This window comes from Amphiura filiformis, chromosome 1, assembly GCF_039555335.1.
Source record: "Amphiura filiformis chromosome 1, Afil_fr2py, whole genome shotgun sequence".
NCBI classification, from domain to species: domain Eukaryota; kingdom Metazoa; phylum Echinodermata; class Ophiuroidea; order Amphilepidida; family Amphiuridae; genus Amphiura; species Amphiura filiformis.
In genome coordinates, this window is record NC_092628.1 from 30,330,931 (window position 1) to 30,358,637 (window position 27,707).

Sequence of the window (27,707 nt, forward strand, 5' to 3'; positions counted from 1 at the left end):
AGGTATGATCCTTGCGTTTGCCGTTTGCTACCACTCAAGACTGGCTAAGGAAGAAGATAGAAGTAAATATCGGAAGTTACTTGCATCGAAGTGTTTGTTCCAATGCACGTATGTAGACAGTGTGATTGACGCCGAGCAAAATGACCTGTTAGAGTTAATGGACTTGCCACAGGGTATCGCTAGAAACAAAGCCCTGAAGGAAAACGTGTTCGTCCTTCTGGCTGCAATAATGAACAAAATTCCTGTTTTTATTGTAGGAAAACCAGGCAGCAGTAAATCCCTCTCGGTCAATATCCTTGAATCACATTTGAAAGGATCAGAGTCAAAAAAAGACTTCTTTAAAAGATTACCATATATATATAAACTATCTTTTCAAGGAACTGAGTCCTCTACATCGGAAGGCATTCAAAAGATATTTGACACAGCTGAAACTTACAGAGCCAATGGGAGGTATCCAGTTGTTTTGTTAGATGAAATTGGACTGGCTGAGAGGTCGGACGCCAATCCTCTTAAAGTTCTGCACAATCTACTGGATCCTAATAAAACAGGATTTCCGTCCGTCTCAGTTATCGGGATATCAAATTGGAAGTTGGATGCAGCAAAAATGAACCGTGCTGTGATATTGTCGCGGCCAGATCCAATAAAAACAGATCTCATGGAAACAGCTGAAGCAATCAACAAACACAATAGAGGTACAGCTTATTCGAAAGAAAATACAACAGATGTCCTCAAGCTTGTCAAAGGTTACCATGCTTACAAGTGCACGAAATTTGATATTAAAATTCGTGCGGATTTTCATGGTCTTCGAGACTTTTATTCAATGGTGAAATATGCCACGACTCATGCAAGCATACCCGGTTCAATTGAAAGAAGCGTCAGGAGAAATTTTGGAGGACTGAGAGAACATGAGACGGCGGAGGTGTTTAATATTATCACGAGAAAGTGTGACAAAACAGGTGATTTAGTGAACAGAAACGTACCGGATTTAATCCAAGAATGCCTCCAGGATGAAACATCACGACATCTAATGATCATCACACAGAATGATGATTCCGCAGTAAGTATTCTAACACAAACCGTAATGAAGACTAACTACACTGTACTCTACGGTAGCCAATATGAGAACGATTTCACAGAGGAGTATGATCATCTAATTCTCAGCCAAATAAGACTCCAAATGGAAAAGAAGACCACACTTGTTCTTCGAAATCTAGAGAGAATATATGGTGGATTATACGACATGCTGAATCAGAATTACAGAGAGGTAAAAAAGTCCAAAATATGCCGAGTTGCTCTGGGACCATTTGCAAATCACAACTGTGTCGTTCATCCGGGGTTCAAGTGTATTGTCCTAGTAAATGAAGATGACGTGGTGCAAGGCAGATGCGATCCGCCATTCTTGAATCGATTTGAAAAGCAAAGAGTCAATTTTTCAGATGCGATGAATGAGTCACAGTACACAATTGTAGGTAAACTTCGTAAATGGGTCGAAGATGTTACCACCGTTAAACGAGATCAGTGGACGTTTACCTTGAGCGAATCCATCATTGGTTTCAATGACGACATGATCCCTTCAATGGTACTCAAGTTAGACAAGGCACTTCCTGATTCATCCGTTTATACAACTAATTACGAGAACCAATTAATTCAACGCTGTACAACATGCATCTTAAGAATGATGTGCTCTGATGCTATACTAAGGCTTCCGCTCTCTGCGTTCGCGCTTGATAAAAAGGATAGTGAAGCCACCATATTGGATATGAAACAAAAATATTTCAACTATCCTTTGCATGAAGGGATTGCTGTCTTTTTGCAAAGCATTATTACGGACGGGAACGCTGTACGCTTTTTCAATACACTGAATGAAGAAATACCCCAGGATGGGTTAAAATTAGCTCTGTATACTTTCAGCACATTCCATACTAATTTAAGAAAGATTCTGATGAACACAGATGGTTGCCTGACATACCAAATTGAAAGATTAACCAGCCTCAAATCATACAGTCAGCTGGATAAAATGATTCGTAATTTCTGGCTTCTGTCGAGTACAAACATGTTGGTAATCCAGTGCAATATCCTGGGTGATTCAAAACATGTGCTGTTGGCCAAGAGCTTAGTTGATCAGTATCGGCTTGAATACAACAATGGTACTCTACGCGAAGACAGAGGTGTTAAACACGTGTGCTTCATTTTTCACGTGGACAGAAATATGGAAGAAACACGAGAAAAACAACCCTGGATATTCAACTTCTCTGGTGGTTGGGAGGCTTTTACAGTTGAAACGCTTGACCCACACCCATATGCCATCACATCCGCAGTAAGTTCATCCATTGAAAGCGTTCTTGATATGTGTATTGCAGATGTTGTGAAAGAACGCTTTCAATGGATGCAGATGTTGTGAAAGAACAACTATTGTGGTGTTTTACTAAAATATCATATGAGCATGGCGAAATATCACGTGACTTGACAGAGGTGAAGTTTTTAGTTCAGACCATGTCACAGAATGACACAATTATGAACGAACTCACTAAACAGGTCGCACATTGTGTTCGCAAATCCTTAGGAGCAACCCAAGAATCGTGGGAAGAAAATGTAGCTTCAGACATGCGTTTACTCACGGAAGGGTGTTCACATGCGGAAGCCCGGAGACTCTTCATCAAAAGTTGCATACGTGATAGCCTTGCTAAGGTTATTTTTACTGTGGAGAAACTGGACGCATGGAGCAGTCTTACGACAAACCCTGCCAACAGTGAACTGTGGGCCAGGTTTTTTGCCAACAAGAATATATTTTCTACTACATTATTTGATATATCTTCACCTCAATGCAGTGAATCGTACAGGATAGAGAGACGTTTGTTTCATTACAAGTTTCCCTTTTTCAAGGTATTTCACGAAGAAATTCAATCATATCGAAGCAAAGTTTTGGAACACATCACGGTGGACATTGCTTTTTCAACAAAACGTCTTAGCGAACAACTGGCAAAAATGATCAAACAAAAGTATCCAGAATTAGAAGATGTACAAGGTGGTCTGTTTCAGGATGACTTTATGAACATGGTCTCCAGCGAGTTTCTTCCACAATGTGACTTGGATCATCGCATAACTATTACAAAATGGTTTCTTATGAAAAATGGACTTCCTGGTGTCACAGATGATACTCCGCCGTATGTGCAAATAGCTAGGTGTTATGTTGCATTATGGACAGATCACATGCTAGCGAGGGTTGTTGGACTCATCGCAAAAGCTTGCATTTCGAAAGATTTCCAAATTATCCAAATACTATGTTCCATAGACAATAGTATATATCGTCACCAGCAGCAAGTAGACATAAGAGAAACAGCTTCTTTATCTCTCGAAGCGGACGACAATTTCTCGTCAGTTATTCCTGAAGCGCGGTTGGTTGATGGTATGCATGATGAATACACACACTGTGAGGAAATTTGTTTTCTGCTTGTATCCGAAGTCTGTAAAAAAGTATTACCAATTCTGGAAAATGTGGAATTATGTGGTGGGATTGTTGAGTGGCAAAAGAAAGCTAGCATTATTGCCTCACATGCATCTTTCGTAAATGGCGATTCGCCATGGTTACACTTTTTGACATTGTGTATCGATGTTTCTAGATTGCTCATTTCAAAGCGGCAACAGTCTTGCGCTACTGATTTGCATAAACTAGGTGAAAGTGCCCTAACAACAGACGGCATAGATAGTGACTGTTCAACGACGTGTCTTCTCTCCAGAACGACATTCGAAGCATATCTCAACATACTGCACAATTTTCAAGGTCGCGAAAAGGATGACTTAGTTTGTCTTTACATTGGTCGTTGTCTTGAAGTGGATCCAACCACAGAACTTCTACCGACCTTTATAAGCATCATAAGGAACGAAACTACTCATGATCTTGTCTCCGGGGCTAGAGCAGTCATATATACGCTCATAAACATGGACCTGTCTGAATGCCTATATTCCCATAAGGATGACGTTGAATCATGCTGGCGGGCCATTCTTTCATCCGAGAGCTTCATTGAGCTGAATATGAAATGTATGGAGACGCTTGATCAGTACCTTGTAAATCAAGTAGCCCCGTTTGATTGCCCATTTAACACCGTTTGCTGCGATGTACTCCAAGAATATTTATTTCAATCCATCAGCAAAGAGTCGTCTGATTTGAAACGGCAAGATATCTCAGATGTGGTTGTCAAAACGATCTCTGGTGCAACAAAGATGTCGATGAAATTTCTCTGCGCTATAGCGTACGTTCGCACGATATTCAAAGTCTTTAGTGCTTGTTTTGAAGATCTGGTGGACAACATAGTATTTTATACTGAAATTACCAAAACGGTTATCAGCAAGTTGCTTCCTTCAACAGCCAACCCACTCATAAAAGCATTGAATTTCAGTTTTGTTTCTTCCATGGAAAACCGTGAACTTAGAAGTGGTGATCCTGAGAAGTATGCAGAATATTTGAGTGCGAAATATTTGCCAGAGTTTATACAAGAGTATAGAACAGGACGAAACAAAAATAGGCGACATTTGAATTACAATCCTTTAGCGTACGCTACGGCATTCGATGAAGTTTACCAGGCTTTTGCAATAGGAAAAGAAGACCAATTAAGAGGAAAGCTACTTGAAGTTGATTTCAGATTAGCGTTTGTTGGAGTAATCATTGACAAAGTATATCTTCAAAGAGCTGCGAAGATTGTTTTTGAACAAGAGGATGCGAAATTAAAAGGCAAGCTATCGGAGTGGTTTAAACAGGAAAGTCTTGACCACAATTCTTTCACTGATTTTGTCGACCGCCTCATAAAAACATCTTCACATGCAAAACACACTAAGTTAAAACCTACTTGGTTAAAATTACAACCAGAAAGCGTACTCAAGGACGTACAAAAGGCGTCAGTTGTTGTTCATATCGGGGCGATTATATATTCAGGAGATATCTCAGGGGCCTTTTTGCAGTTCCTGACGCCCCGTGCTCGCATCGGTAATCTATACCTACCTGCATCTGGGATACCTACAGTGACATTTGATAATATGAAGAAACCTCTTCCAGAAATATTCCAATATAGCTGCAAATGTGGTCAGACTAGTTTAGTAGATCCACAACATCTAAGCACATTTCTTAAATGTAGTTCTTGTACATCTGTTATTATACACGACCGTCTGCACCAAGTTCAAGTTTCACCAAAAACGATGCGAAATGATGATCAAAAAGGATACCACTGTTTTAAGGATGCTTCTATAGATCACCAATCTCTTTTTCTGGGAATAAGGTCTTTGTCACCTGTGTCGTACAGAATTATCAAATTACTGTTCAATTGTTCAGCTCTACTAGGCTGTTGCGTTGATAAGAATGTGAAGCGTTCTATCTCGAAAGTCATTAGACCTGCGGGTTTTGCATCAACAGAGAAAAAACATTTAGAACATGTTAGGATATTTTTGAGTGAATCTATTGATATGGACTTTGAAGCACTGACAAAACTACTTAATTTAGACTATGATGAGGTTACTATGTTGCTACACGCCATACTTAGAGAAAGTATGAACATTATTTCTGATCCTGCTCATAGGTACCACTGGACAGATCAGACGGACAGAAATCGGTTTGAACAGGATTTGGCATTAGTTATTGAGAAGACTGTAAGAGGTATGCATCGGGAGATTCATACCTTTAAGGAAACGAATTCAAAAACGCCTCACTTTATGTCTTGTAATACGAATATAGATAGACTCTTATTGGACATACCCTCAGCATCCTTTGAAGATTGCAGAGCCTCCTTTCTTTCTCACGGACCACGCAGTTTTCAATCGCATCCATTTTTGTACCTTATTTTTCGCCGATGTGGAGTCTTGTCATATTTAAAGTATTTGCCTGCTTTACTTGAGTGGAACTTATACATAAGCAATCATTTGTGTTACCGCATTGACAGTTTGACAGCGGAAATCAGAACACATCGTGATATTTTGCAAGATTTGCAGTGCCAAACTCGCAAGGATTCCTACGAGACCAAATTTAAAGAATTCGAAAATGCGTGGAATGAAGTTTGCAAGGGATGGAAAACTCTAACAGGGGAAGATGGAGAACCTCAGTTAATGAGTTTGGATACTCCAGTCATAGCCAGTTTGCTTCCAAGACGAAAGCCGCGGAATGACATGAAACGCATTATTGAAACGCTTCAAGAAGCTCAAAATGAATTTTTGAATGAAGTGGCCGCCCTCGAACTTAACCACCATGAATTGTGCTTAGATGTTATCACAAAAGACTACAACACTGTTTGCATACCGTGGGTGGATCTCAAAATGAGAAGGAAAAATGGAATCATTCGCTTTAGCGAGGAAAGTGTGTGTATTTTATACCATGATCTAGATTGCAACCCAGTGTTACGTAATCAGTATGACTTTGGTCAGATAGAAAAGAAAGTAGTAGAAGATGTCATAATTCACAGTGCTTTTCTTACAAGTGAAAACCTTTTCGGAAGTTTTGAATTTACAGACGACTTTTTTCATACATGCACTGCCATTTTATTCGATGTTGAAGCGGCAGTTGAACAAAAGGAACTAGACATCAACGTCAGTGAATCACTCGATCGCCATCTCGCGCCAACTTTGCTTGAACTATTGGAAATTGCGTTGGTGTTTTTGAAACGAACCGGTGGCGACCCGAATGAGCTGCTAAGTCAGTACATAGAGAGCTCATATTCCAATTATGCAGTTTCAAAAATCAAGATCATTCTTTGCCAGAACGCGGGTATACGGCTAAAAAACATTGTAGATCTGTATCTGAAGGTTGAAGATATAGTTGCTGAGGATAAGAGTAAAACAGTGCCTATGCAATATAAAGACCCACTAGACAAGTCGGCTAAAAAGGCGCTCGCAGATCGGTGTATGAAGGCCTCCTTGAATGATACTGCTCTGAAACAAATTTCAACTATTTTGAAAAGATTCATGTGCCGCTATCTGCGATCTTCCAAAGTTGATCCTTCAAAGAAACTGTTTCATGTTCTGCTGGATAAGGATTTCAAAGTGATGAAGGACATGACAGAAGATATCCGGAACCACATCGAATGTGTTGTGAAAGATGAATTGACTGTGGCGAATACGAAAGCTGTTGCAGACATAATAGCAGAAGCATTACAGGTAATTACGAAATGTTTATCATCATCATCATCATCATCATCATCATCATCATCATCATCATCATCATCATCATCATCATCATCATTATCCAACCCATTCTCATTCTTATTTTGTACATATGATACAAATGGTCAAAGCAGTTAAAATGTATATATGATACAAATTAGACCATGCGCAAGAATGGATGCGCAGTAGTCAAGGATCATCATCATCATCATCATCAAATTATACGGCAGTAAATAGCGCCCTCTGTTGATCAAAATTCACTTTAGTAAGTACTTTTTAAGAGAGTTAATTAATATTTGAGTTAATAAGTAACACTATAAAATGTAAAAAGCAGAATTTTGTTAATTTAAAAACTGAAATGAGGTATGGGGCTGGCTGGGGGTGGCTACGGGCGTTAGCTCAAGGACAATATTGTTCAAGGTTAGCCGCAGGCCTATAAAGAAACAATGTTGCTCCCAATACAATAGCAAACAAGCTTAAACTGTAAATTAGCCACCGATAGAGGGCAGGGCCTGAAGAATGAGGGAAATTACGGGGTAAAAATGTAAAATAAGTAGAAAGTGTGAAATGGGTGACGGGCTGTCTCTAAGTATGGATATGGGTGACGGGCTGTCGATAACAGCATCTCATTTTCCCTATCGACATCCCGTCACCTAGTAGAGACAGCCCGTCACCCTTAAGGTTACCCTAACCCTAATCCTAATCCCCTTACCCTATCCCTAATCCTAACCCTAACCATAATCCTAACCCTAATCCTAATCCTAACCCTGACCCACTAACCCTAACCCTAACCCTAACCTCCCAACCCTAACCCTAACCCTAACCTAACCCTAACCCTAACCCCTAACCCTAACCCTAACCCTAACCCTAACCCTAACCCTAACCCTAACCCTAACCCTAACACTAACCCTAACCCTAACCCTAACCCTAACCCTCTAACCCTAACCCTAACCCACTAATCCTAACCCTAATCCACTATCCCTAACCCTAACCTTAATGTAACATTAACCAACAGTAACCTTAATGTATAAAATTGGCCAACAGCACCATTAATGTAACACAGAGGGCGCTAATTACTGCGGTGCTAAATATACAAAATAAGCATCATCATCACTTCAGTGAAATGCGCAGAAGTCGGATTTTTCTTAAAATGTAATATATTTACATTTTAATCTTTCTATTGCGCATGCCTTAAAATGTATCATATAAACAAAATTAGGTGTTCACGATTTGTAACATATATACAATTTAGCTAGAGAATGTCTTGCATTATCATAACCCAACCCATTCTCATTCTTATTTTGTACATATAATACAAAACCTTAACCCTAACCCTAACCCTAACCCACTAACCCTAACCCTTACCCTAACCCTAAACCACTAACCCTAACCCTAACCCTAACCCTAACCCACTAACCCTAACCCTAACCCACTAACCCTAACCCTAACCCTAACCCTAACCCACTAACCCTAACCCTAACCCACTAACCCTAACCCTAACCCCAACCCACTAACCCTAACCCTAACCTTAATGTTACATTGACACACAGTAACCTTAATGTATAACATTGCCGGGAACATTGCCCAACAGCAAACTTATTGTAACAAAGAGGGCGCTATTTACTGTCGTGCTTAATATACAAAATAAGCACCATCATCACTTTAGTGAAATGCGCAGAAGTCGGGTTTTTCTTAAAATGTAATATATTTACATTTTAGGCTTTCTATTGCGCATGCCTTAAAATGTATCATATAAACAAAATTACGTGTTCACAATTTGTAACATATTATACAATTTAGCTAGAGAATGACTTGCATCATTATTATTCATTATTATCATCATCATCATCATCACCATCATTATCATTGTCGTCGCCATCCTGCTCATCATCGTCGACTTTGTTAAAGGTAACTTTTTCCAGATAAATTTCACAAACTCGACGAGAATCTCTCCTTTTACTATTACACAGAAAAGAAAATCAACACAGCTGCAAAGGACGAAGAGGTCGAGGGGTGGAGGAAGATTCCGTAATTCGAAGGTAAAATGTATAGAGGCCCTGCATTCTTTTTATCGATTGGCTCCAAACAAAGGATTTGAACCGGTGTCCTTCATCGTAGTTATGGCGGAATGCAGTCCATTCAATCAAATGTTGTCATCAACCTATTTGATCGTAGTGCAGGCTTATGTGTGTGAGACGAACTGTCACGGTAGATTGCAATCATGCTTTTGTTGAATGCATTTGAGTAGTCCGCCATATTTACGGGATGATACGTCACATGCAAGGCCTCTATAGCTCATATTTAGATCACTATTAAAACTGCATTCAATAACTTCCCAAAGAACTGGATTAATTGAAGTTTACATTTTTGAAACTTAACATATTTTTAAATACAGTATTAATATGTACTTAAACTATAATGTGCCCTTTGACCTTTCGTATTGAAGATATACATGAAGTTTCCCAAAAGACCTAAAGAAAAGTAGCTAAAAGGTTGTTTATCGCAGTAACCTTTATTACCATATAAAACTTTAATCATAAGTATAACGTAAATGACCTTATGAAGTCATTTAAAACTTTGTCATGTGGTCATGACATAAAACCTGGTTGGAAATATGTTTTAATTAAGCACCCAAATTAGTAAAAACGGAATTGTTACCATATTCTACTCAAACACCATGCTGTCACCCCCCTATCGTGTCACAACATAAGGGCACAACTAACAATTTTGGCGAAAACTGACTTTTCCACAGATGACGTACATGTAAAATGATGGAGGTGTTTTACCGATAAAATATATCTATCCGCACCTTTATGTTAGGGAGCGATCGTTATTTATGGCGGGTGGTGGGGATTTAGGGGGAAACACGAAATTGTTTGGGGGTCTAGAGGGGAAGTTGAAATTTTAGTTGAACCAGGAGGGGGATTGTTAAATTTTAAATGGAGAAAATTGGGAAAGCAAGGGGGAACGGGAAAAATTTGAGCGGACGCAAGGAGGAACGCGAATTATTTTGTCGATATTTTTCCTAAACGCCCAAACGCCCGTAAATTAATAACGATCGGTCCCAGTCTATTATAATAATTATCAATTAGTTTTTCAACGGGATGAACAAAACGAGAAGCGTGATTGAAGCCCGGGATTGAAGTTCAACTTTAAAAAATCATGACACGCAAGTGCAAGGACTTTTAAGTCCTTGCACTTGCGTGTCATGATTTTGTTATTAAAATAACAAAATTCCTATTAAAAGACTAGTTTGCGTATGACCTCCTGCCAACCAGACCAAAAATGCCGTACTGCGCAGGTCAGCAACCAATCACGCCGCGCCTTTGCCCTGACGTCAGACGCAATCTAGTCTTTTTAATTCGGTCTTCAATTATATTTCGTTTTTCATTCCTTTTTCGCTCGATTCAGGGATCCTGTTGAAGATTGTCTTGTGATGGATTTGAAGTGGATGGAAAATCGAAAATACGCAGTGCATCATGGGAAAATGTTGACATCCAAAGCCCGCGTAATACGAAAACAACACAGGAACAAAATATCATTGTGTGTATAATGTCAATATAATGATGTTACACACGAATGCACAGTAAAGCAGCAACATACAATATTCATGGAGCTGTTTTCAACATTTGAGATGTTGCGATTTTCAAAATCACTCTTCTGAGACGGAACGAGGTCGCTTATTTAACCAGTATTGGACTTTGCACGTACAAAATGAACGTGCAGACACCATATAAAATGCACAAAATTTGTGTTTTACAATTTGTTAAAGACAGTCAAATATATAATGAACATACGAAGAAAAGTCTAACTACACTTAAAGCCAAACTGGAGTCAGTGTGACTCTAAAAGCAGAGTCCAGCCACTTATAAATGTTTTGACTCCACGGAAGAGTCGCTGTTGATGACGCTACACAAGAGCCATTTGACTCTCAATATAGAGTCATTTTAGACATAGAGTCGCATAGTGGCTGGACTCTGCTCCAAGAGTAACCCAGACTCCATTTATAGAGTCACCATGTGGTCACCCAGACTCCATTACAGGGTCACTCTGACACTTCAGAAATAGCACAAAACAATGATACACATAGATGTACATCAAAATGAAAAATTCAAAGTATACCTACCGGAATAGGAGACTTTACTTTGAGTTCCATCCCATATAGGCGATCGTCGGACAACAGGATGAAGAATTGATGAACCACCATCCCTTAGGAATGGGAGAATATACATTTCATGGTGTCAACAGTCTAACTATTCCAGAGTCTGACTCTCTTGAAGAGTCATGAATTTCTTGACTCCGTCGACGACTCTGAATGTAAAGTCAATTAGACTCCACGGGTAGAGTCAACTCACTCTCTTGTGACAGTCAGGTGACTCCTTTTGAGAGTCAGTGCTAGTTTACTCCACTTAGAGAGTCACTTGACTCTATTCTGGCTATCTGGCTATCAGTGTATATAGATATAAAACAGTGAGGTGTGAAAATTTGACTTCATTCATACTCGCAGTTAATGCGTATAGATTGTCCATTGAAATGCTTGTAAGATCGGCCGTATATAGTGTGTAACATTATAACATTAATATTCTTGGAAATGTTATGAATTCGAATTTTCCAAGTAAGATTCTTATTGAGTGGTACTCCAAGGATTTGGCCTTATTCAGCCCTTTCCAGGATGTCACTGATCGAAATGCCATTTTTTATTGATATCACTGTTTGATATGTGCGATTTTTTTATATAATTAGTACAAAGCAGTAAAGTATTTTAATATTTCACTATTTTGTACATTAAATGTACAGTATGAAAATACAATGTACAATATAGTGAATACAAAACTTGCTCGGGAACGAAGACAGTGTTTAAGTTGGTTCATTATTTTCCCATGAAATGATACCATAATTTATGCAGTGAACATAGTGAAGTATTTTAAATTCAAATATGCAGTATAGTATAGTACATTATATATAGTAAATACAAAACTTGCTCGGGAACAAAGTGTTTAAGTTGGTCTTACTCTTTACCTTATAAATATTTTTGGAGATGTTATCAATATGAATTTTCCAAATAAGATTTACATCAATTTTCTCTCCAAGGAATTTAGTTTGTTTACCGGTTCCAACATTCAATTATGCTATTTTTCTTAGTACTATTACGAGGGGCAGTCAGTATGTTTTAAGAGTAGACTAGTGACGTCATATGTGGATTGTTTTCATGGCATTTCTCAATGATTACATAAACACTGTACCTTTGTCTTTCAAGCAACACATGTAAAAATTATATCATACACATGATTACGTAACAGCATTAGCACAAAATCAATATACTAGGGACACTGCCAAATCACTCAAAAAGGCGGGCTTTTTAAATTACAGCAAAGACACGTGTTTAAAATGTCCGAGAACAGAGAAAGTACAAGGGGCATAAGGCTAGTTTTCGGCAGGAATAAACACTAGGTCCTCCGTTTGCATGTGGTAAAATATGAGACTTGTCATTAAACTGTGGTGGAAATGGGAAGTCTTGAAACTTCATCAACTTTAGGGCTTGAATGGAAGCAAAATTATTCTGCAAAAATGGCGTTAATGAAAAAGCAGTTATTACAAATGACATTAATTATCTCCAAAATGAAACGGACTAAAATATAATGACTGGTCACGTGTGAGAGCTAGTACTCAGTGCGATGATAACTGGTGCAAATCAAACAATAATCTGCGCATGCGTAGGTAGGATGACCGATACAACACGGTGGAAATGCACGAAAATGGCAAAATACCATGTAAATAGGGCCTAAAATATTACAAAATGCTATGAAAATTTTAATTTAAATATTTATATGAATTTTTATGGATGATCTCAACCTGAAATGAACAGAAAAGTTTTAAAAATAAATTTCTTATTAAAACGATGGCCTCTCTCTCCGTACCACTACTTTTTTGTATAAATGTAACAATGGTAGAATAACAGTTATATTTTAAACATGGATTCAAATATTTTCTAGGGAGTCTCCCGTTTTAATTTTTGGAGATTAGTCAACAGAACTGGCCAAAAAAATTAAATATCCACGTTTGCTATTTTTGGCAATATCAAGATTTGTATAGAAAGAAAAATCTTGTTTTTGTCAAAAATAAGACATATTTGACCATGCATTTTAAGCAAACTGAAACCTTTACAGCCCAACAAACATGGTTTAATGAACTAGTAGTTTGTGTTCTATTACTGTTCCAAAAGGCAGCATTCTCCATTCTTTAATTCCCGAGAAAATAAAAAAATACAACAATACCTCATTTCAGCCTCTCATTTCCCTTAACAAAAACGACTCAATTTCACCAGGTGACTCTACACCATTGATTTTATGCTAATGCTGTTACGTAATCATGTGTGTGATATAATTTTGCATGTGTTGTTTGAAAGACAAAGGTACAGTGTTTATGTAATCATTGAGAAATGCTGTGAAAACAATCCACATTTGACGTCACGAGTCCACTCTTAAAACATACTGACTGCCCCTCGTATGTATAGGGTGCACAACTTATAAGTTCCCCCCTACATAGCTTACCATGCACTGCGACTTATTACTTCTTTCCATATTTTGCTTATAGGGATCACAAGGTCAACCTGCGATCTGTGCGTGTATTACTCATATTATTAGTACTCTGAACTTTCGCGTGAAACTTCAAGGCATGTGTCCTGATCTCGCCACCCTTACTCATATTATTAGTACTCTGAACCTTCGCGTGAAACTTCAAGGCCATGTGTCCTGATCTCGCCACCCTTCAGCTGACCCTTAGCGTATTACTCATATTATTAGTACTCCGAACCTTCGCGTGAAACTTCAAGGCCCTGTGTCCTGATCTCGCCACCTCTTTACATCACAAATAAACGGTTAAAAAAAAGTAAGTCCCCCTAAGACATTTTAGTATAATCCAAAAACGGCTTAATCAATTCTCTTGTTTTAAAGTTTGGAACATAGGCTGATTAGTTATGCATCAAGTGAGCGGGTTTTTGTTGCTACTTTTTATCATCTTCATTGCAAAATGCAGTCATTTACAATATATTTTCGGCCAAAAAAAAGTTGCATTTTTCTACATAGGCTTTTTATGCTTGAATTTTTGTTTGACAATTTTTCCCTTTAAGGGAAGGGGTATGAACGTTTGGACAGTATTTATTGTGGGACATTAGAGCACATCAGACATATCGAATTGCATTCTGAATACGAAGAATGGCATTCTGATATCAAATAATTTTGATTTTTTGAAATTCACAATGTAATACACATTTTATGGCAAATCATTAAAAATTGATATTTTTGATATTTAAAAGCACTCGAAGTAAACTTTATAAATCTGATGATTTCTACCTAAAGTATGTAGGTGGGATGAAAAAGCCGACGATCAATTGAAAATTTTGACCTTTCGTATTGAAGATATGGATTTTTTTCCCAAAACACCCAAAAAATTAGGTCTTTTTGGGAAAAATATCCATATCTTCAATATGAAAGGTCAAAATTTTCAATTGATCGTCGGCTTTTCCTCCCAGCTACATACACTTTAAGACTATATCATTAAATTTATAAAATTTACTTCGAGGACTGTATATCTCCAAAATGTGAAAAATATCAAATTTTAATAATTTTTATCAAATTTGTATTATATCGTGAATTTCATAAATGAAAATTATTTGATATCAGAAAGACATTCTTCGTATTCAGAATGCAATTCGATAGGTCTGATGTGCTCTCATGTCCCACAAAAATGCTGTCGAAACGCTCAAAACGCTCATTCCAGTTCCCTTAAAGGGGCAGTGAGAGATTTCGCAGGAAAATTGAATGAGAACATTTCACTTTATATTGATAAAAGGGATCCAAAAAAACCTACCACAGTGGTAATTTCAAGAAAAAAAACAGTAAATAGTAAAATAAACGACATTTTATGAGCGTTTCGTTTAGCGTGCCTAGATCTTGAGTTTTGCACTCGCGTTGCATTATGGGATTGAACCAAGGCAATTCGGTAACGACTGACAGCTGTGGTGACAACTCGCGATACGTAAACAATTGACCGTCGATCGGGCACATGGACATGTGTACAAACTATGTAAACAGACAAGGCGGTAAAGGAAGCACCTAGTCGCACTTGTTCTCGCTGGGACAAGAGGGATTATAACTTCCCAATCACTTGTGATATCGATGTATAGATTGCCTGTTCGACAGCTAATCAATACACCTGACTATAAAGGCTGTATATTTATCAGAGAAGATGTAATAAAGTATAAATAATAATAATAATAATAATAATAATAATAACAATATAAATAATAATAATAATGTATAATATAATAATAATGTATAATAATAATAATATTAATAATAATAATGTATAATAATAATATAAATAGGGCCTTATGTTTCTTCTTATTATTATCAAATAAATAAATAATTAAATAAATAAATAATTAGATAATTAAATAAATAAATAAATATAGGCCCAATAATTGTTCTCATTATTAATTCTTATTATTAATATTATTATTTTCATAATAATTTACAGAATCATCAAATAAATAAATAAATAAATAAATAAATAAATAAATAAATAAATAAATAAATAAATAAATAAATAAATAAATAAATAAATAAATTTATAAATAAATATAGATAGGCCCAATAATTTTTCTCATTATTATTTCTTATATTTTTCATTAATAATTTAAGGAATCATCAAATAAAATAAAATAAATAAATAAATATAGGCCCAATAATTTTTCACTTTTCCGTTAATAATTTTAGGAATCATCACGGGGTAATATCCTTCAGGTGACCTCCAATTTTTAACTTTTGATACTCATACATAATGTCATAGCACATCGTCAGTGCACATGAGGAGGTGCAACATCGTCAGGATCGATTAGGAGATTATAATCCAACGAGAACAAGTGCGACTAGGTGCTTCCTTTACCGCCTTGTGTAAACAGCAAATTACGCCGTACTAATTATATTCATTTTCTTTTGAAAAGATAAATGATTTCATGTCAATATATCCCGGCAATATATTGTCCACTATCGTGTTTAATTTCCCACTATAAAATTCAAATAATAATGAAGAACCATGCACGTACATGTAAAGGAAGTATTCCAGTAAGCTTATGTATACAATTTCCCTCAGTGCATGACGATTACGTGTAATCAGTGGCAGACCCAGGATTTTTTTCGGGAGGGGGGACTTGGGGGAAGTGAATTTCAGGGGGATCAACCAATTTTGTAGCAAAAGTTGCAGCAAAATTGGAAATGTGTGTGATTTTTTTTTGGGGAGTCAAGTTGCCTAAAAATTAGGGGGGCAAGAGAAATACCCCTTGCCCCCCAGTCCCAAATTTACAAAAGTCAGCATCAATAAAATTTCGACCCCTTATTTCGACAACAATTTTATGACCCAAACACCCCCTCCCCACCACCACAGTCCACCACCAATACACCTTACCCCCCGCAGGCTAAAATTGTATTGAAATCTGTCTTTTTGAATAACATAAATACACTATCTGTGGACATCTTGCAACTTCCTACATTTTGGTCATCAAAATTTTATGACCCCTTATTTTTCTTTGTCCGGAAATTTATGACCACCCCCCCAGTATATTTGGGACCCCTTCCAAGAAAGTGACAGCTCCCTAATGCGGGGTCATACGATATCAGAAAACCCTTGAGAAAATCCAATCAGGATCATAGTAACACATTGACCCTTTATGCAAACCACAGATACTGTATTCAAACCCACATCCTAACCCTAACCAATAAACACAATCAAAAGCCAGAAGTGTAAACTAAGTCAGAATTTTGTTTCAACTTATACAAGTTGCATTTGCGGGTTAAACAATTTCACAAAGCACAAACACCTAGAAACACAAGTGCATACCCACACACAAAAGTATCCATAAATCACTTGCAAATATAATTTTCTAAAATTCTGACATGCTTTTTACACTTCTGACTTTTGCTTTTTACATTTACGCTTCAACCACTTGTGATATCAAGTGACTTGAAATGACTTGACTTGCCCTGAATTTTGGTGACTTGTTATAACTGGGGTCTGGGGTGGACTCAACATTCATACTGGTATTCAGTGCTTGGGTAAGCTTTTTGAACTCAACAATGTCATCAGGGTGCTGCCAGTTCTTAGGAGGGGTCCCAAATAAGTGGAGGATCATGATAGGTTTGGCATAGGCTACTAAAGGGGTCAAATTGTTTTCCACTAAATGTGTGGAACATGGAGGGTTTTTTTTACAATTGAAATTAAAAAATAATGATAGGTTTGGCATAGGCTACTAAAGGGGTCAAATTGTTTTCCACTAAATGTGTGGAACATGGATGGGTTTTTTACAATTGAAATTGAAAATGAAAAAGATTGTAAATGAGGTATCATCATGGCCTCCAACCTATCCAATGCTTAAAACCTTGTTTACTTCAGATACATGTAGGTGACAAAAACAATGCAATCTGGTCACTGATAGCCCCCCCCCATTCCTTTCCAAAGAAAATAGCCCCACAGGCCCTTCACTGAATGCACACTATATAATATCCCCATATTATATAGCCAGTCAGTCAATGCGTACAACTACATGTAAGACACAGGGCATGTGTATGCCAAAAATAATTTCTCTCTTGGACCACTCACAGAGTGAATGGGCCATGTACTGTATGAACACTATGTGTTGATGATCCAGGATCAAACCACTGGTACAGCTACAAACATATAAGAACATGGAAAGTGGACACAGTATTGAAGTCTTTTATGGAAATAAATTTAATTACTCTTTTATTTTATTCTGCTCCTTTTCTTTTAATATATAACATTGTAAATTACAATAATTATACAAAAACACCTCACTTTTCCCAGAACATGGGTATAGTATTATAGTATAGTATAGTATAGTATAGTATAGTATAGTATAGTATAGTATAGTAAAGTCCCATGTTTGAGTAAAGTTCCACCCTAGTTTTTGACAAATTCCACAAATTGTCCAAAAATTGGATTTTATTTTTTGGATTTGGAGTGTCCCTGGACCAAAGAGCTAAATGCTAGGATCAGCCATGGTTGACTTTTCAAAAAATTAAAAAAGTTACATTTTGTGTTTTCAATATGCAAAGTTATAATTGGCACTTCAAAATGCATTGGATTTGTATCCATTTTGAAATATGTCAATAGACTAATGACATGAATAGGCCTACAAATAATAACTTATGTTAAACTTTTCATAATTTAAAACTTTATGCTTATGAACACTGCTCACGGGTTCCCGCCTAAGATTACATTACCCGGCAGGAAATTCCCTGCCCAGGTACCCGAAATTTCAACAAAAATTATTTTTCCAGTATTGGAGTGTGTCCCTGGACCTAGAGCTAAATGCTGGGATCATTCATGGTTGTTGTGTTTTTTAATGCTAAGTGATATTTGTGTTCATGTTATACCGGTACTCGATTTCAATATATATATATACAAATTCAATGCATTTTGAAATCATTATAAATTACTACACCTGTGGTAAATTGTAGACTATTTTGCTTTTTCTCAAAAACTTATAACACACTAGTAAAAAAAGTTAATGTATAATATAGGGGCAATGAATCCAGTTCCTACACTGGAATTTCAGTGACACAAGACAAGCGGTTCGTTATTTAGGATAAGAAATGAGGTACTGCTAGGATGTACCTCATATCCGATCATATATACTGAACCACTTGTCTTGAGCCCGGTCTTGAGTCAATTAAATTTCAGTGTAGTAATTGGATTCCTTGCCCCAATAATATACATAACTTTTGTTACCAGTGTGTTATTATTTTTTGAAAAAAATTCAAAATGGTCACAAATTTACCACAGGGGTGTAGTACCCCCTTAATAGAGTATGAACAATGGAACATGAATACAAATTATCAATTTGTATATTAAAAACATAAACCTTTTTTTTTTAAGTCGACCATGAATGATCCTAGCATTTATAAAAAATAGCTCTATGTGTAGGTCCAGAGACAACCAAAAAGGAATAAAATATTTGTTAAAAATTTTTGGTACCATATTACCAGCCCAAAAATGAGTCGGGTACTCGGGCACAAATTTATTACCTGAAAATCCATGGCTTAAGGTGGTACTACACCCCTAGATAAATTTGTGACTATTTTTCTCAAAAAATAATAACACACTGACACTGGTAACAAAATTTATGTATATTATAGGGGCAAGGAATCCAGTTACTACACTGGAATAATTATTTCAGTGACTCTAGACAAACGGTACGTTATTTATGATAAGAAAAGAGGTACCGCTAGAATGTACCTAATTTCTTAATGTAACTGAACCACTTGTCTTGAATCACTGAAATTTCAATGAAGTAATTGGATTCCTTGCCCTATGATATACATAACTTTTGTTACCAATGCATAGCTATTTTTTTATACCAATGCATAGCTATTTTTTGAGAAAAATGCAAAATTAGTCACAAAATTTATCAGGGGTGTGTAGTACCACCTTAATGAACACCATTTACTACTTGTTGTATGCAGTACATGATCAACTACATAACAATACGATGACATTTCATCAACTTTGAATGTCAGTCAAAGGTCTCATATCAGGTGTCACATCCCGGGTCACATCGCAAAAAGAGCTATCGATCATGCGATGGCATTTCTTCTTGAATTGAGTCCCTGCTGGCATGGCTGGCAGCTGCCATCAAGTCATTTCCAGTTTATCGCCATCCCATGCCATGGAAGCTAGAGTTAGACTCGAGTAAATCATTCTTGAATGCTCCGTTGATTTTCCATGATGTTCCCCCCTTTTCATTTTTTTTATCATGTACATTTGCACCCCATTCATGCATTTGCGCCTATTTGCCCAGCATGTGAAGTAATGCTTTGATCACTACTAATTCATGTGCAATAGTTATAGCACTGACTAGTCTAGTATTGATGTACTTCACCATTAGGCTCATCAGAATGTTTATCGCGTCCTCACTTACACAGGATCGGCTACATTATACATACATGGTACTAGTAGTTGATGTTGCAAATAATGAAATTGCAATGCATATTGAACATGCATCCAGTTGCTGAACAGAGAGAAGAAGTGCATGCTGTCGAATTCTGCACTCGTGCGTAGGTACCGGTATATTCGTCTCAGACTGAACACAGTACATACATCGTCATCACACGCAACGGTTGAAATGTAAAGTTTTCCAACTTCAGTTGGTTCCTGAGGATGACTAAACTGAAGCGCAAGCAAACTGACCCTTGAAGCTAAAGAAACGAATAGTTACATATCGTCCTGGGTGTATCGCACCATGTTAACAACACTGTTTCACTCGCTCGCCAACTCATCATCTGCCAACATCAACATCAACAACGTAACGTAAATGTTATGGCTCATTCCCATGATGCAATGCACGCATTAACCTAAAATCAACGGGTATTTTATGTATAGATCTATACAAAATATTAGAAAATCATGAAATTTTACCCGAAAGACGCCGAATTTCGCTTAACTATTTCAGATTAAGATTTGTATATGTATAACCATTACGTATATGTAAAAAACCAGACTTTGAGCTAGTTTGACCGAAATTGAGGGCGTTCTGTGCGCGATATCTCTCAATGCCCCTTTAAGTGAGTAATTTAATCAAAAAGGAAGCATAATTGGATTTAATTAAGTTTAAGCCTTTCCTGATTTAGGTATCACACATTCAAAAACAGTTTTTATGGTTCAGTGAATGAATTAAATTGAATGCTGCAGCTTATTAATGTCTTTCAATAATGAATAGGCCTTCCTTCATGTGAGATGGCTTCCAAGCATCGTTCTTCTCTGCTGTTGGTCAAGCTGGTTCCCCGCATGCTGCAGGATTTGCTGCAAAGTCCTTTAAGGTGATGTGGTCCCTCACTTGTCCGCTTGTAACAAGTTGAGTCTTGATAAAGGCCACCCATATAAATGCTTTTTGAACCATTCAACGAATGACCAATGAAACAAGTGTATAGGGCCAGCATAAAAGATATAACCAGGAATCTGTTGGTCTATTGGTTAAATTAATCAATGAACACAAGATTTATCAAGTTACATTTGTCCCTTCCCAATAAATTATATTAGAATGAAAAACTTGTTAAATTTACGCATTTTAATGCATAAAAAAGCCAATTTAGAAAAGTGCAACTTTTGGTGATGAATAAAATTTTATAAATGGCTATATGATTACTCACTGAACCATAAAACATGTTTGAAAGTGTAAAAATTAATTCATGAACATCTTAACTTAAGTTATTTTAATAAAAAACAAAAAAAATATATAGAAACATTCCTTTTTGATTAATTTTATTCAAGTGAAAGAGGTCTGAAACCAAAAGTCATGCATAAAAAGCCTATGTAGAAAAGTGCAGCTTTTTTTGGCCGAATTTTTTTATAAAAGGCTGTATTTCTCAGTGAAGATGATAACAGATAACAAGAAAACACCGTTCACTTGATGCATAACTATAATCAGCCTATGTTCCAAACTTTAAAACAAGAGAATTGATCAAGCCGTTTTTGGATTATACCAAATATTTTTTGGAACCGTTTATTATGAATTTTGACACCAATCGAGTTTCTAATTAGATTATCTCTACAATTATCAACCCAACTAGCAAAAGTATATATTTTTGGAAAGCAGAAGGTATAAGCAATTCAAATATACACATTTCAACTCATTATACAGGGTGACCTTCAAGTTATACAGGGTGGAATAAAAAAGATTAGGATAAAAATATCAATCCCATAGAGTTTGTGTGTACCACATCCCCCGTGCACCTCCACATCCCCACCCTGCCCATTCTGAATTCTATGAAGCACAGTGTCAGTATTAAAAAGGCTAACGGAATTCTTTTTACAGGGTTGAAAGTGCATTTTATTTAGCAATAAAATGAAACCATGAGCATGACAATAATTTCTTGCTTGGCAGAGATATCATCATTTAATTTGAGTCCGAATTAGGGAAAATGTAACATCGCCACCTTTTTGGGTGGTTCAAGACGCACGACCTTATAAGAATCGTGATGATGACTTCCTGAACGCGGCGGTATAACCGGGCGCCTTATTGTTAATTTTGTACCTTCAAACATACAAACCATCTCAAAAGTTAGGTCTTTATAGTAGGAAACTTTCTTTAGCGAAGGCACCATGTCAACAATGCCTAGAATAGTTGCTTTTTGCCTGGCAAAAGTACGTAATTTTCTGCTATTCAGCATGGAAGCAGGTCGATTCGGACCCAAACCAATTCGGCCACAGTTGACTTGGCCATAAGCCAATTTGGTCCCAAGCTAAGTGAGCCACAAACCAATTCGATAATGACCAAAGGGATAAACGATTTTAATGAATAGTATGTGACCGTCCACCACGAAACGGCTGTAAAGTCGGCTCGCGGTCAATTTTGTTTTATTTCGTGTTTAATAAGCTTTATAATGAAAAATCATTTGACTCCAAACGATATCCAGAAGTAAAAAAAGAGGGTTAAGTGCACAAAGTACAAAAACGTGACAATATCTCATTACCCAATGATTCTACAGATATGCGACCACTGACTTTTTTGTTCCTTATGACCAGAGGAAAAGTTTGACATAAGGCACGACTCTCTAGGATATTTGGTTAAAAAGATAGAGGGTTAAGGGATCTGGAATGAGCGTTTTGAGCGTTTCGACAGTATTTTTTGTGGGACATGAGAGCACATCAGACATATCGAATTGCATTCTGAATACAAAAAATGTCTTTCTGGTATCAAATAATTTTCATTTTTTGAAATTCACGATATAATACAAATTTTATGACAAATTATCAAAATTTGATATTTTTCACATTTTTGATATATAACAGTCCTCGAAGTAAATTTTATAAATCTAATGATATATTCTTAAAGTGTATGTAGCTGGGAGGAAAAGCTGAGGATCAATTGAAAATTTTGACCTTTCATATTGAAGATATAGATTTTTTTCCCAAAAAGACCGAATTTTTTTTTTTTTTTTTGAAAAAAATCCATATCTTCAATACGAAAGGTCAACATTTTCAATTGATCGTCGGCTTTTTATCCCACCTACATACACTTTAGGTAGTATAAATCATCAGATTTATAAAGTTTACTTCGAGTACTGTTAAATAATAAAAATATCAATTTTAATCATTTGCCATAAAATGTATTACATTGCGAATTTCAAAAATCAAAATTATTTGATATCAGAAGGACATTCTTCGTATTCAGAATGCAATTCGATATGTCTGATGTGCTCTAATGTCCCACAATAAAATACTATCCAAACGTTCATACCCCACCCCCTTAAGTGGACAAAATTTTAACAAAGTGACTATATCTCAGAACCAGTGATCGTACAGATACGCGACCGCTGACCTTTTTTGTTCCTTATGACCAGAGGAAAAGTTCGACATATCGCACGACTCTTTAGGATATTTGGTTAAAAAGATAGAGGGTTAAGTGCACAAAGTACAACGAATTGGTTTGTGACCGAATGCAAGGCATCAAGGCATCTAAATATATGTACAGATTTCGTGTAAATATGGAGAAAATCACGAAAAAGTTAAATTTAGCCAACTTTTTTTGTACATCAATTATACAGGGTTCGAATTGGCATGTGGGCGAATTGGTTTGGGACTGAATTGACGATACGTGGCCGAATTGGTTTGTGACCCAATTTATCAGGCCTGCAATTTATATTAGAATTGAGACTAGATTCTGCGCACGCGCGCGGCTATGCTCCCGATACGTGTTGAGAGCTGACTGTTTAGTGTTTTTATTCATTTTTATGGTCAATACGAGTTTGTTTTAAATAAAATCACGTGTTTCGTGCTTGATAATTATTTTTCTAACATATAAGGCATCATGTTATGATTGCAGGAGACCGGGCCGGAGACTCCCTTTAAATCTGAATTATCATGTATAATTATTTCTCTTTCAGTTCATAAAACAGATGATAACTCCTCTTGACTTGTGTGTCACCGAAATCTGGTAATGGATGAAAGAAAACGTTTTGAAATTCAATGAGAAAACTTTTGTTGGATAACCTAGGCCTATCAAAAGTCAATGTTCCGTTTCATATTAATGTTGGTGATTCACAAAAGCCGGCAACCTTGGTATTACATATAACATGATAACAGCTTATAACATGTATATGACAAAGAAACCACCCATTTCTAATATTGTCCGTTCCTCTTCTCTTCATATTCGAAACATTGGAAAAATTCAAAAGTATAGCAATCATAGCATAACAGAACAGATAATCCACGCGTCCACCACTTTGCGTTTCGACATTGAATGGAAAATCTCCTTTATGTATAGTCCAGCAGCAGCAACAGAAACAAATGAAGATCACGTGCCCAAGTTCATTAACCCTACATATATAGAGTATTATGTAACATTGACAGATTACAGGTCATAACGTTAAATCTACAGTAGATATGACAAACTATTCATTTTTTGTTTTATTTGGTCACAACAGATAACAATTTTGTTTGTGTATGGTATGTACCCTTTGACCTAAAAGTAAAACCCATTAATTAGGGATCCTACAGATGCATGACCTTGACTTTTGGAGTTATCCAGGATAATAAAGTATCAAAATGTACAAACTAAATGGAGTTTCATTTTGCTACTTCAATTTAACTTTGATGCAAAGATTTCGAGTTATTGTCTAATAATAAAGGGGTTGAAATACTTTTTGTGATGTGTTTATACAGGCAAGCATGCTATTAGCTAGCCAGTATATGGTCGAATCCAACCAAAAGTGTTCACGGGCCAAAAATAAAAGTCCGAAATAAAAATGTCTCCACAATTTTTTCCTTTTGCCCATTGATTGATGACATATTGGCCTTATAGGAACCAAAAGTGCCATTACTAATCTTGAAAAATAAATCCAGGACGTGTGATAGTAAATGTGATATCAAAACCCAATGTTACCTACTGAATACCACTAGGATGCTTTCACTATCGCAATACTAATCAACCTAAAACAAATGGAATATTCCCATTAACGCTTTTTTAGTGTAATGTAGACCACAGGGTGTCAGGAAAATGCTAGCTCAACCAGAAAATATTTGTTTTTATTTTTAGAACGCGATCAATATGATCTTAGTCAATTTATGCTATTTATTTTTGAAAATGAAGTTTAGGTCAGTTTCTGTATTTTATTTATCAAATGAGTATGAATCAATTTACACATTGTATAAGAACGAGTATGATATATGTTTTCAAGAATATTAGGAATTATACGCATACACCTAACGCTTTATACAATGAAAAGGTGAAGAAACCCGGTATTCGAGAGGTAACATGAGCGATTTAACAATATCTATATTGAGTTTATAGGTTTAAATTTTGCTATTATGGTAATGAATTAATAAAATGGTAGTTTTAGATCTCTTTCAGATGGTACGTCCAAATGAATAAATGCTATTACCTTAGATCAAAAAATTTTTGATGCTTTTAGCAAGATTTTGACCACTTCATTTTGATATACAAGTAGTTAATCAGCAATTTTACATCATAAATAATTGTTGAATGAATCCGTATATGGGTAATAATAGTGTCCTGGGGTACCGCTTAAAGTTTTTGACAATTAATTTCCAGTGGTAGGGACACTTCATTACACATGTCATGTATTATGATGTATTCGTAAGTAACATTTCAGTATTTGTAGGTAAGAATTAGACTTTTGGTGGATATCGCAATCAAAACTTCATTTTATAAAGCACTTTGAATGTATTATTTTCTTTATGTGCTTTATTGATACTTTAGACCCTATCATGTATTAATAATGTCAGTTCACAGCGGTTGAAAGAGGATTGAAGTAAGAAACAAAGGCACTAAAGTGACTTTAATTTGCTTAATTGCACACAAATCGCTTAAAACCGTTATTGCAGACTTGTGAAGTCCATCTTGGAGTCAGTTACGCCTTGTGGCCTTTCGTTTGAGGGCAACAAATTAGCTTTATACCAGGGTCCATCAATGTGTTGTCTAGATCATTAGACAATGAGAACAGTCGTTTTTTCCATGGTATTCGTAGGTAACCTGAGCGAAAACGTCAAAAGTTACCTTCGAATAAATCAATTTGGACACAAATTACTCAGAAACCAGAAGGTCGACAAACATTTAAAATGAAGCACACATGACAGCTGACAAATCCAAGTATTTATCCCTTCTAATCTTCTTTGAATCTGATTTTTCTTTCAAATGAGCAGACCGTCGTCTATTTCAGTACATATTTTTCACCAATTAAGCCGTATTCAGTTTTGCATGGTGGGCATGTATGTGAATTCGCAACTTTCATTGACATATGATTTGATAGCAAACATACAGGCCTTCGTTATGTACCAATATGGGCATTGACATGAATGGCGGTGTTTCACAATACTGTCATGATGTCAAAGTGTATTCAGTAGGTAACATTCGGTTACCGAAATTTACCTCTGAATACTTGCTTTTATTGTTGACATCTCAGAAATATTTAAACGCAGGTTATTGAAACTTGGTAGAAATAAAGAGTGTATTACCCTGCACCTATTGCTTAACTATTGTTTACTATTCTCTCACTTTGTGGAAATGGCACAGCTTTTAACATGTATTCGGAGGTAATGCATATTTTTACCAAACCTACCTTTGTGCCATTTAGAATTTCTGGCAGCTAAACACAATAATAAAGATGTCCGAATGCAATGCATTTCAGTATTGGACATATCAAAGCTTGCTTCAATTATGCATTTATTAGTGATTTCCATTTTTAAAGATATATCTAGTGCTATGAAAAATTGTATTCAGTAGGTAATGTAAAAAAATACCACTCAAAAATTATCACAAAAATTCATAATTATGTACAAATATGTGAAGAATTGAACAGCCAATCTTTGAATACACACCTTTCAGGAAATCAATTTAGATTCAATCCAATGACTTCTTTTCATAACTGATTTAGATGTTTTTAAAAATACTTTAAGAAATATTTTGAAAAAATGGGTAAAAATAGCATGTTTTGGGGTCTCTGTGTCTAAGTTTTTCACAGAAGGGGTCTTATTATATATGGCGCTGAAGCGTATGATCAAGGCGAATAAACACAATACAAAAAACGAATGCCAATTGATTAATACTTTTAAGTTATGGCCCTGAACATGCCGTGTACACTTTTAGTTGGATTCACCATATGCATTTTGCATATAGGTCTGGACAAGGGGTTATCTATGTACCCAAGGGTGTGTCCCTTACAATAGGTAAATCAAACATCTAACCCCACCCCTGTAAACTCACCCTACCCACATACCAACGGACAGACAGATACAGCATCTCGATATTAAAGGCCCATTCAGTGATTTGCTTATCTGGAGAATCGTAAAAATCATCAAAATTCAGATTTTGGCACCTTTGCTAGTGTCACCATGGTTACAGATGTGCTATCATAGCCTGCTCATTCAGTTTTAATGACAAATTTAATGTAATTTTTACACCTTCGCTAGGATCACTGAATAGGTTTTAATAATAATAATAATAAAAACCTGAAGCCCTGTAAGTGCCAGGCCAG

At 36.3% G+C, this 27,707-nt stretch overlaps 1 protein-coding gene across 1 annotated transcript; it reads left to right on the plus strand.

Moving 5' to 3' along the window:
* Positions 1 to 2,408: 2,408 nt before the first annotated feature.
* On the plus strand, positions 2,409 to 12,283 carry LOC140142006 (uncharacterized). The gene is made up of 3 exons (XM_072163946.1): positions 2,409 to 7,134; positions 9,111 to 9,179; positions 10,552 to 12,283. The coding sequence occupies exons 1-3, from the start codon at positions 2,494 to 2,496 to the stop codon at positions 10,561 to 10,563; spliced, it is 4,722 nt and encodes a 1,573-aa protein (XP_072020047.1). The 5' UTR covers positions 2,409 to 2,493; the 3' UTR covers positions 10,564 to 12,283.
* Positions 12,284 to 27,707: the final 15,424 nt, after the last annotated feature.

Bases quoted from the DNA above. Each gene is read 5' to 3' on its own strand.
- LOC140142006 (XM_072163946.1), top strand. From the start codon at position 2,494: ATGTCACAGAATGACACAATTATGAACGAACTCACTAAACAGGTCGCA. The intron at 7,135-9,110 runs GTAATTACGAAA...ACTATTACACAG, and splicing joins TAATAGCAGAAGCATTACAG to AAAAGAAAATCAACACAGCT.